Source organism: Notothenia rossii (assembly GCF_949606895.1).
Source record: "Notothenia rossii genome assembly, chromosome: 2".
Taxonomy (NCBI): Eukaryota; Metazoa; Chordata; class Actinopteri; order Perciformes; family Nototheniidae; genus Notothenia; species Notothenia rossii.
The window spans coordinates 19,791,964-19,811,680 of NC_136904.1; the positions used below are offsets into that span (position 1 = coordinate 19,791,964).

At 41.0% G+C, this 19,717-nt stretch overlaps 1 protein-coding gene across 1 annotated transcript; it reads left to right on the forward strand.

Annotated features, from left to right (window-relative positions):
- Positions 1-469: 469 nt before the first annotated feature.
- On the forward strand, positions 470-19,088 carry alx4a (ALX homeobox 4a). Its single transcript, XM_079665196.1, has 4 exons — positions 470-867; positions 11,225-11,541; positions 15,227-15,355; positions 15,583-19,088. The coding sequence occupies exons 1-4, from the start codon at positions 516-518 to the stop codon at positions 15,901-15,903; spliced, it is 1,119 nt and encodes a 372-aa protein (XP_079521322.1). The 5' UTR covers positions 470-515; the 3' UTR covers positions 15,904-19,088.
- Positions 19,089-19,717: the final 629 nt, after the last annotated feature.

Below are 19,717 nucleotides of genomic sequence, written 5' to 3' on the forward strand. Positions count from 1 at the left end.
CACTCATGGGCTATATTCATATCCAAATTACATTAATGTCATGGGTTAAGCCCCCCGCCCCTATTTTGCCAACTTTTTTTCTTTTTCTTCAGCTAATAAGTGACCTAACTCGTTCATGTCATCGGCACAATCACTTGGGAGAGGTCTTGAAGCTAGGATATCTGGGTTCCATCCTCTGAGGAAAGAGGGGTTTGTGTAACTCTGCTAAAATCTTAGGGGGAGTTTGGAGTGTTTGGTCAACGACAGTGGTTCCTGGAAAAGATCTGAATCGTTGTATAACCAAACCCAGCTGCGGTGTGTGCTGCAGTGTGTGTGTGTGTGTGTGTGTGTGTGTGTGTGTGTGTGTGTGTGTGTGTGTGTGTGTGTGTGTGTGTGTGTGTGTGTGTGTGTGTTCATCTGTATGAGGTAGAGGGAGAGGAGGGGGTGTCTGTGCTTCCCTTTCCAAGAGAGAGAGAGAGAGGGAGGGAGAGAGAGAGAGAAGTTTGGTCTTTTTCTTCCCTTCAGTGTTTTTAAGCATGAACGCCGAGACCTGCGTTTCATACAGCGATATGACATCCATGGATTCATATTATATCCCCTCTGCAGTGCAAGGTAGGGATCTCCAGACGGATCACTTTAGGACATTCCCAGCCTCTGACACCAAATACAGCCCCACTGCCTTCCTGCCCAACAAAGGTCAGGCTTACGGAGAAAAGTCCCGGAGCCCCTTCCAGCAGGAGTGCCAGTCATTGGATGCCGCCGCAGCTGGGCAAGGCACTTTCAGCAAATACCACCTCTTCATGCAGAGGTCTTCTTGCAAGACACCCCCCGAGGAGGACAAACTGCACCAGGACAGCGGACACAACGGAGCGCTCATCTCCGGCTATGGTGAGTTCAAAAATACATAAGATGTGACTGAGTTACTTTCACTTCCCCTTGTCACTTATTATGTAGCAGAAAGTTGTTTTTATAACGTAGGATGCTTTCTCGAGGCAGTCTGGTGGTCTAACCTTTCATCAGCGTTATATGGCTCATCGTTGATCCACTTGTTTCCACTAGAATCCACAGATAGCCTGAAGTGGTTTGGACGTTTGGAATGAATTAATGGAAATCGACAGGACCGCGATGTGTCGTAGGCTACCGTGTCCGATATTTACCTTCTGAGTGATATTATCACACAAACAAATATATTTCAAATGGCTTGGTGCTTCTAAAAATGCATGTTTTCTTCTTCCTGTCTCCTGTAAGATGCTTAAAATGCAGCTGCAAACCTTCCTCTCGAGCAGCAGTGCACCGGACAGCTAAGCTCTTAACGTCATGACCAGCAGTTATGTGCGTAACGCAGTTAAGAAGAGGCATAATCTTCTCGACTATCAAATTGTCCCTTTGGCCATCAAAATTAAATTAGGGCGCATATAATGCGATAATACATTACAATCCTTAATATTGGAGCTCAGTCGCACAATTGAATTAACAGGTTTTCAGATGGCACAAATAGTGAGCCTTAAACTGATAATATTTTAATTTCATTGTTCTGCCTGATTGGCTCCAATTATATTTAATTGCTCGGAGACGCTACTGTAATGGGTGAATGATGAGGGTGTAAATAAAACTTTGACCCTCGTTAGGCAAGCGGCCACTTTGAAGTAGCGTTTACCTAAAATAATACAATTTCCCTCCTAACTGGATTCACACATAAAACCATAATGAAAACTGTAGTGTTAAGCTTTGACATGCGTAAAGGAGCTTCATTTTGTCATCGTGGGAAAATGAATTCAGCTGGTTTAACCTTACCTGCCTAACGCGCTCTCTCGCTCTCGCTCTCCCACACACACACACACACACACACACACACACACACACACACACACACACACACACACACACACACACACACACACACACACACACACACACACACACACACACACACACACACACACACACACACACACACACACACACACACACACACACACACACACACACACACACACACACACACACACACACACACACACACACACACAAAGACGATTATTTGTTTGATATGATTTAAGACAATAAGTCGATTCCGCCCTATTGTAAATCCAATTAATGTGTTGAGTTTTTGCCCTCAAAAGATCAGGGGTATAATCACAAGAATAACAATCAAACAAACAGAAGCCGGTCTCCAAAAATGACTGAATATGTTGTGTTTAAGAGCTAAGAAAAAAGGGAGCAAATCTCATCACCATGGCTATGGTTTATTAAGGTAAGAGATCTAAACGGACGGTTTATAAAAATCCTTCAAAGCGGATTTATGCATCGTGAACGGAAATCTTTTTTTTACTTGTTTGAAAACAAATGCTCTAAACGTGTATAGTTGTGAGATCATGACAATACATGGTCTTGAATAAAGTCACAGAGGCCGAGATTTATTTTCCATCTATCTCTCACTCTTTTAGTCTGCAATGAGTATTAACATGTGTTCCGGTTCATCTAAAAATAATCCATACATATTGTTGTACCTCTACGGGAAATAATTGATATCGTCAGAACTAAATACTGACATGATGAGGAATATTGTGCTGTCGGAACCCCTGTTTAATCCCTACAAAACTAACTGATGGTAGACCTGTACGCCAAAAAACAGCGAGTAAAAATAATGTATTAAAAAATAAATAATGACATTTAATAATAATAATAATAATAATAATAATAATAATAATATGTTTTACGCATGAATCCATTACCCATTTTTCATTGATTTGAATCGAATCGCCAGTCCATCAGAGTTACACTGAAATGTTTATTGGAAGCACTTTAACGATGTTTTGACCGTTTCTAGAAATCCGCCTGCAGAAAAAAGCCTTTCCATCTGCAGAGATCAAACTTTTCTAAAGCTCCGGTCTTTAATTGGCTGTTTTTATTACCTATTGAACTTGACATAGATCCGGTAAATCAACACCAAGTATAAATGTTATATTATGTTTTAAATAAACCACAGTTATTAGCCGAATGATACACTAACCGGCCTATTAGTCCACATTTTAGACAGTTAACGAATTCTATTTAAATATCCACCAATCTTCTCCAATATCTACTATTTTAGGATTTCTTTGAATAAAACATCAATATTCGCGGAGAGAGTTGGTCGTGTTTGCATTTCAGCAGTGAACACGAAGGGGCGAGATTATAACATGTCATTTATATTGTGTGTTTTTTTCCATCGGGCTTTTACTTAAATGTATCAATGCAGGTTGTCAGTTAAATGCAATTTACGTTCCTTTATCGATTCTTTTGGATGTTTTGTTCTTTTTTTCTAGTTGTCAGGTCTGCTTACAATATTGGCACTCTCCTTTAATCAAAACGGAGTAAATATAACGACCGGAATCACAGAAGGGAAGGCAGGAAAAAACATCCCGGCGCTTATAGAGAAGACGAGCTCTGGCATTAACGCAACTCAGATGTCAAACTCCACTGTTTGCCTTTATTTCCCTGCTCAGAGTCACTTGGCACTCGTAAATCTCCGTTGACTCTACATGCTTGCTACAGGAACGTTTTATATTTGTATAATTATTTTTACATCACCTATCTTATAATTCTTTAGATGTAACTTATGCACATATAGAGTCTTTTAAAATTACCATACCCCTCGTGACAGTTTTCCTTATGATCATCCCAGACTGAAGGTTCTAGTTAACTCATCTTTTTATTGACATAAATTGAAGGCAGAAGTAAAATATGCTGAAAATATAGCAGAGGAAAAGACTGGTAAATGATTCTTGATGTGTTCACCGAAAAATGTTGGCATATTTTACTTCCTGAGTCATTTCTTTAATCAAACCTGTAATTAACAGATATGGCAGGCTAGATTCAAGTTGTCAAAAAAAACGGCTTTGTTTTATAATTTCTGTCTCTATCTGTTTACTCGAAGGTGATGACTGCTCTCTGAAGCAACTGCGTATTGGAAACAGTCATATTTGTCTGTCTTATAAACATTTAGATTCACTACCAAAACAGTCATATGGTTTCTTCATCTCTCCACATTTTTGATCATGTGTTGATGCATGAATTCTACAAGGCAGTTTTTTGGACAGCATCAGATTGAAATACATTTTAAGTCTAAAGATTTAAATAGTGTTTAAAGTGTTCGCCATATAACTATTTGCTACAGTGATGGAAGAAGTGTTCAGGCTGTTTAATTTAGCAATACATCAATATAATAAATATGTATAAAAAGTAAAGGTCTTGAATGTAAAATGTTATGTAAGTGAAAGTACACAAATATACCAGCAAAATGTACTTAAAGCATCAGAAATCAATGTGGAGAGTTTAAGTGCAAACATGCCTATTGGCATTTGCAGCATTTTCATGTTAGACTATATCTTTAAGAGCACCACCATTGAAAAAAAAAAAAAATGTCTATAATAAATTGATCTGGAGGCTCACTTGTTACTTGTAACAGCTATCAAATGAATGCAGAAAAGTAAAACAAATGCAATATATCTCTGTAATAATAAGTATTGAATGATGGACATTCTAAAGTAAATCTTTCAAAAGTATACTTAAGTTAAAGAAATGTTTCTGGGTGTCAAAAAAGTAATGTAGGCCACCAAACAATGACATATTTACTTCATCAACATATAGATAGTCAAACCGGACTTCTTGACTGTTGAATAAGGCTCTAAGGATGATTTACTCGGTCACTTCATAGTCTTTAAAGCAGCCACCTTAGACTTTGTGATCATCCAGAGACAACACGCTTACTCTTTTGATGTTTCCGTGTCTTCCCTCAGTGTCTGCGGGTGCTGACCTTTAGCTCGGCTTTCCTGCCCTCATCTGTTTGGAGAGCAGGGCGAGTTTCCCTGCACGCACACAGCAGAGAACATTTGAAACCCCCTTTTTGAGACTCTCTGGTGTCAAAGACAAGCACATTGAAACATTTGGAGTCCAGTTTTACATAGCAGACATTTAACTGCACCATTAAGAGAAAGGATGTTACTTTGTTGTTGCTCAAGTGTTGAATTGTAGTCCTAATTATGGGGGGATCATGCCTTTTAGCTTGTGACTTTGCACGATAATGACACACACAACACACTGCTGGTATAATTCAAAGACATACAAGGCTGTAGTTTATTCTTGCTTTTACCATAATTTATTTCCTGGGCAAAGCAAGAATTTGATGCAATTGTACTGACCGAGAGCAACCATTTCAGCCCCTTGTAATGGCCGTCTGTGTAGATTGGTTGGAGCAGGGAGTAATGGGAACCAGCCATGCAGCCCAGACAACTGAGGCACACTTCAGCAAGTCAATGACATGAGTGAAGGTGACAAGGACTCAGGATCATTTTACCATTTAGCTTAAAGTTTGGCGGTGCAATTCACATTAGGCTCAGTTTGCATGGCCGAGTGAGAGCAGCAGGGCAGAAAGGCTCGTAGTCCAGGACTTCCTCTTTGTCACCACTTGATGTAAACTGAACGCTGAAACAGAAACAACCGTGGAGGACGGCACATCGGAGATTTCTTTTTTAATCTGTTGCATGTCGGTTCAATAAGGTGACTTTTTTCGCCTCACTTCACATTTATTTACTATATATGGTGTCCATGTTAGGCCAAACACTTTTCATACATTTTCAGCATTAAAGGACAACCTTTTAAAGTTAATACTTTGAAGGTTTTAAGGTATTTCTTCCTTGTGTGCAGTCATGGGGCTTCACCAATGTCTTATCATGTCTAAGTTGTAAAGTATTTGAAACTCTTTTGAAAAGTAACTTGCTTGACCACAGGATTTTAAACATATATTTTAACAAACACACATAAATGAAGTAAAAAACGATTTATTTCAGGAGCAGCTATTGTGCTTTTTATTTTGTATAATAATAACTGACAGTCCATGATATTTTTACAGTTTAAATGCTCAGGAATCTCTACAAAGTTTACTTCAATATGTTATGTTTTACAATTAATTGTTTGTTTTCCGTATTTTAATAGTTTAATACTAGACAGTTACACCTTAAATTGTTGAATGGCACATTGTTAGGATTGACATCTTTAGTTTTCTTTGGAAGTTGGATCTTTGGTATAGGAAAAAGTGATTGCGCATGTTGTTGAGTTGTTGGTTTCTTAGCAAAGTAACTTTGCTTTTATGCCCTTGCACGCAAAAAAACACTCAGGAGGAAATTCAGTTTTGCTCCAAACTCTGAGAGAAAGGTAGGAGGGAGAGAGAGTCCGAGGGGGAGAGAGAGTCCGAGGGGGAGAGAGCGGGGGAGACAAAGTGTGCGTGAGAGGTGATTTATCAGTCTTTGGCTTTATGGATCTTTTTTTTCACAGTCTATGAATTGTTCACAGCCTGCTGAGAGGATCATTGCTCTGCTCGGTCAGTGGAATTGAATTTCAAAGTGAATGGCTACCTAAAGAAAATGTATTGTTGAAAAAAAAAACGAAAACGTAATGTTTGCCGAGGTTCTGTCTGTGAGTCACATTGAGCGTTTCCAAATCACAGCAGTGGCTTCTAAGACCTGTGTGTGTGTGTGTGTGTGTGTGTGTGTGTGTGTGTGTGTGTGTGTGTGTGTGTGTGTGTGTGTGTGTGTGTGTGTGTGTGTGTGTGTGTGTGTGTGTGTGTGTGTGTGTGTGTGTGTGTGTGTGTGTGTGTGTGTGTGTGTGGTTATTGTACCAAAATGTGTTGATGAATGCACCTGACACCACACCAACAAGTATAGTGCCAAGCTATTCATAGTCGTGTTATTTGTACTTCTAAAAGTGACAAGGTTGGATTTCAATAACAGGCGGTCAGAAACTTTGACATCATCTTCAGTGGAGCTGGAAGAAGTTTTATCCTTCACTTAAATCGGCTGTAGCAGCTATTTTTATAATAACAATGTATGAATGTGTTAACACTGTGACAATGTGATCGTAGTGATGAACCTACAGCGAATTATCATCTTAATCTGCGGCTCCTCTGGGCTTTACAGAGCTTTATAGTGGGTTTTTAGCTCATTGTGTATCTGTCCAAAACATTACTGCTTTGCTTCACTGTCTTCACTCTCATAGTGTTGCTTTCTATCAGATTAGCATAAAGTAGCAGACAATCCAGGTTGGCCAATATCTGCTGATAGTGGGGCATTTAGCAGCAGTTATTTCTCTCAGGAATTGGTGGAGACCAAAAACAGAGCCAAAAGGCAGGACTCTCATTCATCAGAAGGCCAAGATACAATTTCAAATCAATGACAATGTTTGTCCTGTAACTGCCGGATGTGTAAATAAGCAACTGGTTGCAGGGGCATGTGACCATGAAGTGGCACGGCCCACCTCTAAAATCTAGGGTAGGACTTCCTTTTTCAGTCTGGTGCCACTCTGTTGTGTTATAGTTTGAAGATCTGTTTATATGTTACATGTTTTATAAGTGTCTGCATATACTTTATGCTGCAACATAAATTGGTACCCACTCGAGCTAACACAATCAAAAATGTTTGTAACAAATATATCAACTATAAAAGGTATAATATGTGTGGCCCCAAGAGGCTAAAACAATCAGTCATTGCAGGTTAAAATAAAAATGAATTTTACAATATTTAACTAGTGTTTATCAGTTTAATATATCAGAATTGACCAGTCTTGCAAGTTTTACTAGGAACGTAATTCATCTGTCTGGTGAATTTAGTTAAAACTAATATTTTCCTCTGAAATGTTTTGGATTAGAATCATAAACCCCCAAAGGGATTCATAAAATATCCTTTCTTCTTCATACTCTCCTTGTCTTGGTTTCCCAGTCCGCACACAGCATTGAGTATCAGTGTCTAAGCCAGCCAAGTAAGACTTTAGAGTTATCCTCGTTGAAATCTTCATATTAAATCACAATCCATATTATAAATCAGTAAAAACAAAGCCCAGAAACGTGTACAAACAAGTACTATGCTCATGCATGTCCTTTCGTGTGTTTTCAACATTTAGCTAGACAAACTTCCTTTTCCATTTATTTTCTCTGCGCTGTTCGGGCTTCCCTTTATTTCAGATATTTATTTTTGAGTGAGACCAACATGTTGTTAATCTCTCCCAGTCGCTGTGTGGAGTGTAATTTATTGTGTTTACTCTTAACACCATGAGCTGACCCCAGCCATCCCCGTCAATAAAGATGCAGTGAAGGTGCCCTGTCGCTTTACAACCAGTTAAATTACACTTTGATGTTGCCCCCTTATTTTCAACTGTGACTTAATAGCTGTCTGCTGTCTGATTCATACGAACGTCATTTTGGTGCTGATGTTCACATGGGAAGTTCCTCGGCATGTTAATCAATGTTAAAATACACTTAATTTGACTTTTAAATATCTTTTTCTCAAGTGTTTCTGTGAATTTACTTTCTGCTGAACATGCTCTGTGCCCAGCAGACAAAGCTGCAGAGTCTCCTCTCTTTCTGCAATCAATCATCAAAGTTTATTTATATATCCCGATATCACAACTTTTACATTTGTCTTACATTTTCCTCACTAAAACACAATCATTTTAACATATTGTTGTCCACTGCAGAGAAAAAAGGCCTTCTGCTGCAGCTCCAAAACGTATTGTTGGCATATTTATCTGAAAATACATTTCATTTGGTTGGTTTGTCGTGTTATTTGGGACACATAAAGACAATACATGCGGAAGTGCAGGTGTAAACTATCTTTTGTCCAATAAAGGAAAAAGCTATTTGTACTCATGGACAATGAGATAGAGGTTTTGACGCAGAGTATGTTTTTCATAGTTACTCTGTCCACAGAGATGATACCCTGACAATAAGACTCTCCTATGCTCTTCGTACATATGGTGTTCCCTACAGGAGGGCCCACTGCTGTTCACCTTAGGAACTGATGGTGATCCTCACAGCTACGGCAGATCGTATGGATAACAAGCTAGAGATTGTCACAATATCCCACTCCTGCCAAAAAAACATCAGTGACATGCGATGTAAACAATGGTCTTTGATCAGAGCGAGGCCTCATGATTCCAAACAGCCTGACAGCTCTTGCCTTGTGGGGACCGTGGGTGCCGGCCAGGGAAATATGATGAAATAACTAGAGAGTATTTATGCTGGGATAAAACACATTTGATCGCTTCAAGCCTAACAGGATGTGTTAGTCACGGACACCGAGGCAATGTTGCGACCGTTAGACCCCCTGCAAGCAGTCTAACACAAAAACATCTTCAGCTCGAGTCCGTTTCTGTAACATCTGCAAAACATCTCAGAAACGAGAGCCACGGTTCTCAGAGCTGAAATAGAATTCAGAATGTAACTCAGGTTTTACTCTTTTTGCAAGAATAAGACAAAATGAAATCATTTCCTTAAATGTATTTAACGATAGGCTTTTGCATGCTCAGCTCTCCCACAACCACAAACAGGTCTACACAACAAAAAAATGACTTGAAGAGAAATAAAAAAGCTATATTTGTTTAATTCTATCACTCTCCTTTTGTTACATGCACATACATGTATTTGTAGTTGTACCTTTATCAACATTATTTGGTAATATAACTCGTGAAATATCTTGTCAAAATGTATCGTGTTGACAAAAAGATGCACTTTAAATATAAACGTTTGCACATGTGTCTGTGAGGAGAGTCTTTCACACGATATCTATTCACCTCACCTCGCAACACATGACCCAACATGGCTCTGAGTTGCAGATCACTGGGTGTGGGTTTTTGTGTGTGTGTGTGTGTGTGTGTGTGTATATTTGTGAGATCTTCTGTGCTGACTGAGTGCTGAGAAGTGCACTCAGAGCTCACATGACCGCACACACCTCCTGGTTCTAACCTGACAAATGTTTGGACGAGCAGATGAGCAGAGTCGCCTTGATCCTGAAAATAACTTCACCTCAGTTGGTGTAAAAGGAACAGAAAACTGCAGGGCTGTGAGTTGCCACTAGACTGAGCCAGAGAGAGAGGGCTCGTAGGCCTCATTACAGCCTGAAAATAAAGACTTTCAAGCATCACATCCTCTTCAATTTGAATATGTATTAATCCAAAGATGTATAAACTGGTTAGTTCAGTAAAGGGCAGCAGCAGGGCGAAAGGAGCTGCCAGCTTCTACAAAAACACTGGCAGAGACACTGCTGTGGAAATTTATGATCAGAGAGCTGCCTGAGGTTTCACAGTTAATCCGCAGATGTGAAGAAAGCAAGTGTGTTTGTCTCAGAGAGAGACAGAGAGAGTACAAAGACAGAGCTGTCTCTTCTTTCGTGGTTAGAAAATGCTCCCCGACAAATTAATTGCGACAGTCTTGCTGCCAGCTGACTTTGCAGCCACATAGTAGACCTTAACCAAATGCAGGACATAGTGAAAGTGTGCATGTGTGTGTGTGTGTGTGTGTGTGTGCGTGCGTGCGTGCGTGCGTGCGTGCGTGCGTATGTGTGTGTGTGCGTGCATGTGTGTGCGTGTGTGGTGAAAAAAATGAAATATTCTGTAATTCTCGCATTATGGGCGCGGGTGTCAATTCCCCGTCACATCCCAGAATGATCTACGAACTACAACTGGAGACTGTAAGCAGCCAGTGATCCAGGCCATCCATTACACAGGCAGAAACAGAAAAACAAATCGACACACACACACTCAGCATCGCGAGCCAGATTTCGTAACTGTCACAGAATTTCCTCACAAAGAGCGAGAGATTCCTTTGTCCCACCCCATCAGACTCCATGAATTATTATGCTGATCCTACAAATAAATCACAAGTATTGAATATACTGCCAGAGGCAAGAATATTACCAGGGAGTAAAATAAAGGGCTCGAAACAAATGTTTTAAATCTGTGAAAAGCATTCAATATGGAAAGTAATTACAGAACGGTGAAAAAGGCCCACGGTGTAAATCCTCTTTCCCTGCTTATGTCACTCATGTTTTCACATTTAATGAATCAAAAGCATTTTTATTTTAAAAACTCTATTTCCCAGAAGGTTTTTATTCACACATTTTGGCTTATGGACAGACAGTACTGAAAAAAAGCCAATTTCAATATTTTTTACACCAAAAGGAGGGAATTGTGGATCTTTGAGGTCGAAATATTAAAAGCTTTCCTTGCATACTTTTATTGTTTTATTAACTTTAAGAATCCACACACATGGCTTAAATCAGGTAACGCTGCATTGCAGACTAAATCTTAAAGAATAGCAGCATAACATAAAGCATTGCATGCACATCTTTGTGTACATGTTTTGACTCATCATTTCAATCCTGATCAAATATCAACGAGAAACATATTTTAACATTTTACCTTCCTGTCATTGCAGGTAAAGACAGTTCCGGCCTGACAGACTCTGACTTGGCTCCGGACTCAGACCCTCCTGGAATGGACACCAGCTACCTTTCTCCGAAGGATCAGGGCGGGAAGCCGGCCTCCGATCGGCCTCCAGGCACAGAGTTAAGCCCTATGGACAAAGGAGATGGGGCCGAAAGCAACAAGGGCAAGAAAAGGCGAAACCGCACTACCTTTACAAGCTACCAACTGGAAGAGCTGGAGAAGGTTTTCCAGAAGACGCACTATCCTGATGTTTACGCCCGGGAGCAGCTGGCACTGAGGACGGACCTGACTGAGGCCAGAGTGCAGGTAAAGCAGGACACTCAACAACATGACATGTATAGCTATAAGCAACCTAAACATCAACTAACAAGCAGAATTGTATAAAAGACAGAGGATCATTTAAAAGAAAAACAATTTGCAAAAACATGCTGTCATATCAATGAGTGAAGAGCTCTTTGTTACAACAGAACAGGGGATGTTTTAAGAACACATCCTCATGGACCCTTCAACATCTGCAGCTCTGCCGAGATAACGTCACTCTCAGAACAACATGAGAGATATATCTGGTAATGTGGGAGTCGAGGGGAGAGAGTGGGGGAGTGGGAGCTAACAGAGGCCAGGGGGCCCATGGGGCTGAGGTTGGAGCTGCCTGGGCCTCATATGTGCAGTTTTAGGAGAGCTTTGCAGACTTTTATCAGCATACGATGAGACTGCTGTATGTGGATGCGAGCGTCTCAATGGCTTTTTCTTTGTACCTGAGCTGTTTTGGTTTTCTGTATTTGTGACTTCAGTTTAGCCAGTCTTAGTCGAGCATCAGGCGCACATCCTCTCAGTTTGAAAACTGTTGAGTGACCTTCTGGCCTGATTTACATACAATCTGGTCATGACTGCTGTAATGCCCTAAAAAATGGATGAACAGAGAACGAGACCTCCAGCATTTCTGAGTGGTGTATGTGTGTGTCTATGTGTGCATGTGTACGTGTGCACCACAGACTACCAAAGCCCCTGGATTTGCTGTGTTTTCCTTTCATTAACATCCCGTTCAGACAAGAATGTGTCCCTGCTGTGGTGTCCCGGGTAGGTGTGAAACCCTTCCTGTGAGCTTTGAGTTAGCGACTGATATTTCGAGTCATATCAAATATTTTTAGGTAATTTTAAGGCACAATCGTTTTTGGTTAAACTCATGCAAGGGATTTATATTTTCACTACATTCTTGCTGTGTGCCAGTTCAATATTTAGGGGATGAGATAAGAGCACGATTGAAAGCAATCTTTTACATGACAAGCTGGAACAGTGACCAGCAAAGCTTTGCAGTGAAACACAGGAAGTCTGTGCAGCCGCAGGGTTATAACTCAACCCTGAGGGCTCTGTAGGTATGCCGCTCTGCTCTGAGGCTCACACTATCACAGACCTGCCTGCTTCAGATGGATGCAGCTTTACAGCCCTTGGCTCTCCCAGCGGCCCTCTTAAACACTCAAGTTAAAAAAGATAAAAGACACAAGATGCCTAGTCAGTCAGAGAACAGGGCTCTGTACTCTACTCAAGGCATTCACACACAAAAAGACACAGATCATGAATTCTGTGTCTGGAGAAGAGGAAACGTTAAAAAAAAAACTTTTACTGCTGCTCGAAAGTTAACCTTAACTTTTCAAATGTACAAGCATTTTTATTTAAATAATAAAAAAAATAGCTAAAGCACGTGAGGGCAATATTACACCTCATTGTCTGAAGGTTCTCACGCAAAAAAACAAGGGACGTTCACTGGAAGAACGTTAGGGTCTGGAGTTGTTTGCTTTTTCAGTCTTTGGGTTTCAAAGGGAGAAAAGTAAGATCAGATCAGAGTCATATTCACTACAGATACATGGGAAGGTCAGGGGGCAGGGGTCGGGGTTTCAACAACATCACATTTCTCAGACTCTCCATTCGGTTAGCCCAGAGATAGATAGCTGAGATGGCATCTGACATGTGGAGTCCACCGGCAAACCCAGGTGTCCAAATGAGATTCAAGGCACAAAGAGTTAACAGTGGCATTAAAACTAGAATGATCACGTCTGTCACTTTATATATGCATCAAAACGTTTCTTAAACTATGAAGGGTAAGGAATCACGACATAAACTATCCATTATTTGTACAAGTCCGGCTGCCAAAACCATTTGTCAGATTAATGAGTTTGATTAATTGATCACTCAGTAAACATAATAGAAATTGAGTCATATTGTCATAATCAATTCATCACTTCAGTCATTTTACTAGAAAATAATAAGAATGCACCCTTGTTTCAGTTTCTTAAGTAATAGGTAAATATTTACATTATTAGACGTTAAACAATTACTCAAAGAATACTTATTCAAACTGTTAACACGTTTATTTTTCTCTTTTTTCCATCACTCCACTGGTGTCCTGCACTCACCTTCAACTGACATGGGAAATAAGAAATGATGTGGTGGTGTTCTGGGGGGAAAAGAACAAACTTAGATTTAATGAACAGCAACACCGGTCAGAGGTGTTTCCATGATAGTATTAGTGCTTTGGGGGTGTTGGGAAAGCGAAGCCAGGCTCAGCCTTGGATTTCTTTTTACTTTGGTATGGAAGCTGACATGAGTGACAGCAGAGGCGGGTTATCAATCCTCTGAGCCGCTCTCTCACTTCAAAGTGTTTTCAGCCCCATACAGCTCTCCTGCTGGGGCCAGTTTGGCATTTCCCTGCCCTCTCTCTCTCTGGGGCTGAAACATAAATAAAGCCTCATTGAAAGTCTACCAGCTACTTAAGCTGTCATAGTCTTTACCAATTACTGTCACAACGCTGTGTGTGCAACACAAAAATATGTTCTCTCTGTTTAATAGCCAGCAGACTCGGCATTAAGCATACAGTGAGCAGATGAGAGCTGTAGAGATACCTTACAAAAGCATCTTATTGTATATTTATCATAAATCAATATTTATTAGAGGAACACAGTGATCTTGTGTAGGGTTTTTGGTCCTGAGAGTTGAGGAAGAAGTATGAAATCATGAAGGAGGGCAGGATTACGACCTCTAGTCTGTGTGCTTCTTTAATTTAGGAGCAGAAGCATCTCAAAGCCAGGAGCTTTCGGCCTCAGGAAATTAAAATTGAAAATGCAAACAAACCCCAGTTACTATCGCATCTCACTTTTCAATTCCCTTATTTCCTCATTAGATTTGTCAGCGACGAGAGGATAATATGAAGAAGAGAAATCCTATAAGGAACAAGTCACACAGGGAGAGTTATTTGTTGCATAAACTCAGCAAGGTCAGGAAGGAAGAAAAAAGCAGAAAGAGTAAGAGTAGTATAACATACCTTTACATTTTGACACTTGAAGAAAAGCATATCAGGTTAAAGCCCATCAGTATTTAGGTCAGTCTGATGGTCATTTAAACACAATAATGCTTACAATAAACAAAAGTGACAGCTTTAGATGTCAAATATGATGATAGGAAACATGAGTCATGAGAAAAAGCCCTGCTCTTGTCAGACAACAAATAAGAAGAGTTGATAGGCACTAGGTCTGTTTACATTTGTTTAGTGAAGTGAAGTGAAGGTTGCAGCATAATGTTTATAAAGGTTATTTCCCCGCTTTCTTTTCTTTCACAGTTTTCAGCCTAAACAGACTAACATCTTTATTTCCATCTCTAAATTTAGCAGCATAAGTTCACAGTTTGATGTGCTGAAATCCTTTCTGATTTTCAACCATTCAGTTTCCTGCGGTGCTGCATGGTATCGTGTTTAAGGGAAACGTCGATTTTGATCTATGGAAGAGTATTTCCTTAAGACTCAGGGGAAACTTCCTGTCGAAGCATATAGCTTTAAGGGTACTACACTCCATCTTGCTTTCTTTGAATTCAAAACTCGCTTTTACCCAACGCAAAGACTGAATTTGTTTCTAGAGCAAAGTAAAGACGCCTTGTTCTTCAAAATACTTTTTTTTTTACAAACCTGCAAGCAAGGTGACATTCAGACGTTCTCTCTCTGCAGGTGTGGTTTCAGAACCGAAGGGCGAAGTGGAGGAAAAGAGAGCGATTTGGTCAGATGCAGCAGGTCCGAACACATTTCTCAACAGCTTACGAGCTTCCTCTTCTGACGCGCCCTGAGAACTATGCACAGGTACAGAAAGAATAAACACTTCACTTTGTCTCTACCCACACATACTTTCACATTGGATTGTACTGCAGTTTTGAACATTTGACATTGATTCCTGTTGTATTCAATAAAACATTTTTGAATTTTGAGCAGTACACTTGTATAACACAAGACAAAGTGAATAGCCTGAACAACCAATATAGTGTGTTTAGTTATGTCATTTTTTAACAATGTTCATATCCATATTTCAGATTCAGAACCCCTCTTGGATCGGTGGCAGCAGCGCAGCATCTCCCGTGCCGGGCTGTGTTGTGCCCTGCGACTCTGTGAACGCCTGTATGAGCCCCCACCCCCACTCTGCCAGCGGGATGTCTGATTTCCTGGGCATGCAGAGTCCCGGAGGTCATGTGGGACAGGGTCACATGGGCAGCCTGTTTGGAGGGCATCCTGGCATGGCTTCAGGCATCAACACGTACGATCTGAACATGGACCCTGACCGCAAGTCCTCCAGTATCGCCGCTCTGCGCATGAAGGCCAAAGAGCACAGTGCAGCCATATCCTGGGCCACATGATGTGTATACCTGCTGGATGGGGTGACCTAGTGGACCCTCAAGAGTCTATTCAATCCCAGCATGGGGTGAGGGGACACTATAATCAAAAACTCAAAAGGCAACAGTGACTACCTTCATAAATGTTGCAATACAATAATTATTGAAGTACTTGGATGGGTGGAGATTACTCCTAGAGAGAACATCAAGAGATTTGGTCATATAAGTTGGGGGGGGGGGCCATGGCTGTGCAGGTGAGCTTGGTGGAGAGATGCTCTACTGTATAACAGGAGTGGCAATGTAGTTCAGATGATCAGATGCCGAACATGTTAGAAATAACAACTTCAAACAAATCCATGCACTTATTTGTTAAAATACAGGAGAGTGTGTACAGGGCTTTCAGTGTCAGCGTAGTTCTCTGTTCAGGTGCTGTTTTATTCTTATCTTATTATTTAAATGTTGAGTGTTATTATTGTTACTGTTTTTTTTGTGACAAAAAGTTCAGCAAGCATCTCTGGAAGCTAAACTGAGAATATAAAATAGTTGTTTTATGTAATTACAAGGCTTTTTTATTACCAGCAAAAGCACATGCAGAAGTGTGTTACTTCAGTAACACTGAAGCTGTGGTAGTGCTCACATCAAGCATGTCTTTCACAGCATACGGCTTTTCAGATTCAAAGAAAACATTTCAGTTGCTAAAAAAGCTACAAGGGGCTCCCTCCACCCTCCAGCATTTAAAAGTCAAACAGATGAAATGTGGTTTGTTTTAGTGTGATCGGGGTGAGAGATCCACCTGCCGCACTGACTCAGCCTGCTGATGGCGGGGAGAGGAAGGGATGGAGGAGGAAGTGGTGAGTGGGAGCAGGAGAGGGGCACAGCAGGCCTGCTGCTCTCAGGGCTGAAGAGCCTGGGAGCGCCAGCCTCCAAACAGAGCCGCTCTGTTTCAGGAGGACAGACTCCAAGTGGACATGACTGTACCCCTTTGCATTTAGTCTCAGGAGTTTAGAGGAGAGAAGTGCCTACTAGTCAGTCATTCTGCCAGAAATAACAGCGAAACCAGCAGCAGCCACCTTTGAAACAGAGGAGGCTGCTGGAGATACAGAGTGTGTTGACACTTTTAACATTGAAAGGATGTCAGTGTTTAACAGCCTTTTCTAGACTTTAACACGTCTGTGTTTGACTATCAGGATGGCACTCACATGGTAAAGCAGCTCTGCCGTAAGCGTTAATGTATTTCTTTCCCTTTTTCTGTCATTATATCTGTCAAATCAAAACAAGTCCTCCTTCTGACACTATGACATCCGAATTTTCCACAAAAAAGCATGTATTTGTTCAACATACTGCTAAACGATTTAAGATGACAGTATTACATTTTAGTGAGACAACAGTAAGACTCAAGGGGATCAGGTAGCATCCTGGTGTAGGTACACTGGCTGACTGCATAAAGATGTATAAGTGAGCACTCTTCTTAAAGGCAACATTGTCCGGACAGCTGGGGCTAACCAAAAACATATTTTTGAGTTCCCGAAGAAACAAAAACAGTCATGAGATAGTGTGCAATTTTTTGGCGCTTTAGCTGAGCAGGATCTCTTTTAGTAAACCACCAACGTGTCACCGTAAGGAATCCTGGTTACAGCCATTACTCCACGTTTACTCTAGGCTTAGAACAATATGTCTGTGTTTGTGTGTGTTCTCCGTGGGGAGAAAAGAGGGGGCGAATCAGAGATGAGCTCTGAGCGCACATCATACCCATATCCTCAAATCGTGCAAATATTCAAATAGTTGACCTTGCTTTCCCCCTGGTAACGGCCTCTTCTAGTGACAGAAATAGCTGATGATGTATGCCAATGAGGTTATGCTTGTTCTTCCTTTGTTAGCAAGGCCTGATTTAGGCAGAACAAAGAGTTATAAGCAAACCTGATACTGTGTAGTGCCCCTTCAGGCTGAGCAACCATCGCTAATTCTCTAAACTGAACCACATTCCCTGCCCTTCTGGGCATGTAAGAGAAGTGGGTTCAGGCTCTAACCTGTCATCAGAGCAGATCACCCCAGAGTCCTCCAAATTACATCCAGTTCTACTCTCCGACCCAAATCCAAGGCATATGCATAATCCTGTCTTTAGAGTACATATCTCTGACTTAAACTGAGAGGGTCTCCTTGCAATTGTGGACATGGGGGCCCCCTGTCTCTAGCTGTGGGGTTGGACGGAGGGCGAGCCGCGAGGGCGTCTGCTGTGTTCCGGTGTTCTGGGAAAAGGACAGTGCACACAGCTGCGCTCAGGGGGTAAATGCAAAACAAACATGCCTCACACATGCTTCCCCCTCAGCTGTCATGGCTCTGCTTTCAAAGACCCCCCTCCTCCTCAATACACACTGCTCTGGCTCTCTCCCTTTGCTAACAGTCCACTGCCTCAAAGCTGCAGCCCCCGACTCGCAGGGTCCGAGGCACAGCCGCACGGCCAGCCAAGGAAGGCTTTTTAATTAACACTGAGCCATGTGGAGGCTGTGGACTGCAGGATTGTGTGTCAGGACAGACAGGCCCGTCTGTCTTCTGCTTTAATGCAGACTGTTGCTCTGCAAAGTGCAGACATACTGGCATTCAGTAGCTCAGGTTTACACATACTCACTCTCTTCTGTGTAATGAAATGCATTGTTTTTGGACTGAAACATCTCCCACGATGTCATCCTCCACCATGAACCTCGGACACCCTCAACCTACTGGTCCTGCAAACACACAGGGATAGTTAATGCAAGAATATAAAACAGCCTCTCAGTCATGAATGCTGTATAACTAAATCCCTGAGTGATGAAGTCATCGTTCACTTTTAGTCATTTTCTAATACTACTGAAGTCAGACAATCAGTATAGGAGTAAATATTTTTAAAATATGCGTGCGGTTGTGTGCATGTACATTTTCGTGCATGCAAAATGGATTGAAGTGTTTTTAAGACTCTTGGAAAGATTACTAATTAGTTATGTTTTATTTTTGTGAGAGTTCAATGCCTATTTGAGTGTATCACTTTTTTTATTTGGTGGTAAAATTGTATTTCCAGAGTTGTGTTTAAACAGTCTTTCGATATGTATGAGTTTCAAATGTGTTATTTTTTTTCAAGTTCATGTGGCTTTAAGCTGTCTTTTGAAATATGTGTATGAATTTACTCCTGCTTGTGTTGTGTTGTGTGTGTGATTAAAGTACAATAAGTTATTGCACTCCTATTCAGAGTCAACCTTTGTGACGCAATGTCATCAAATGTAGAACATGCTTTTCAAGGATAAAATAGAAAAAGACTATAGAGGACAGAAGGTAATGGTGGTTTCCTCCAGCTGTTAACACACCAAAATAACTCTTCTCCAGTGTTTAGAGATCGCTCAAGTCTCTCTCGGTATAAAGAAAAGCCTTTCAAGTCAATCAGTTAAAGATAATGGTAAGCCACAACTTGGGAATAAGTTGCCTGTTATTAAGAAAAACAGTATTGCACTATTGCATTGCAGCACCCTGCCAAAAATATTGTGTCACCCTTTAGTCATTCTGAAATCCCCATGCATTTCAAACCCTTTGAAGAGACACAAGTGCTGAAATGAGATCGTGCAAGAGTATCACACTAATTGAAGTTGACAAAAATACGAACTGCGCCCTTTTGAACTGCTGACATTGAACAGGGAGGATTAGGCTGCGTATATTAACAACAGGTGACGGGCTGAGGGAACAGAGGATCGTCCGTGTGACGGAGGATCGGCTCTGCACGGTCACAGATGGGAGTACAGACGCACATGAAAAGGAAGGAATACGTTTGACTTCATTGTCTTCCCATGAATAGATGGAACAATGTCAAGCAAAA

Excerpts from the sequence above, each read along its gene's own strand:
- alx4a (XM_079665196.1), top strand. The coding sequence starts at position 516 with ATGAACGCCGAGACCTGCGTTTCATACAGCGATATGACATCCATGGAT. Across the intron at positions 868-11,224 it reads AGCGCTCATCTCCGGCTATG|GTAAAGACAGTTCCGGCCTG; the intron begins GTGAGTTCAAAA and ends CTGTCATTGCAG. Across the intron at positions 15,356-15,582 it reads GCCCTGAGAACTATGCACAG|ATTCAGAACCCCTCTTGGAT; the intron begins GTACAGAAAGAA and ends TCCATATTTCAG.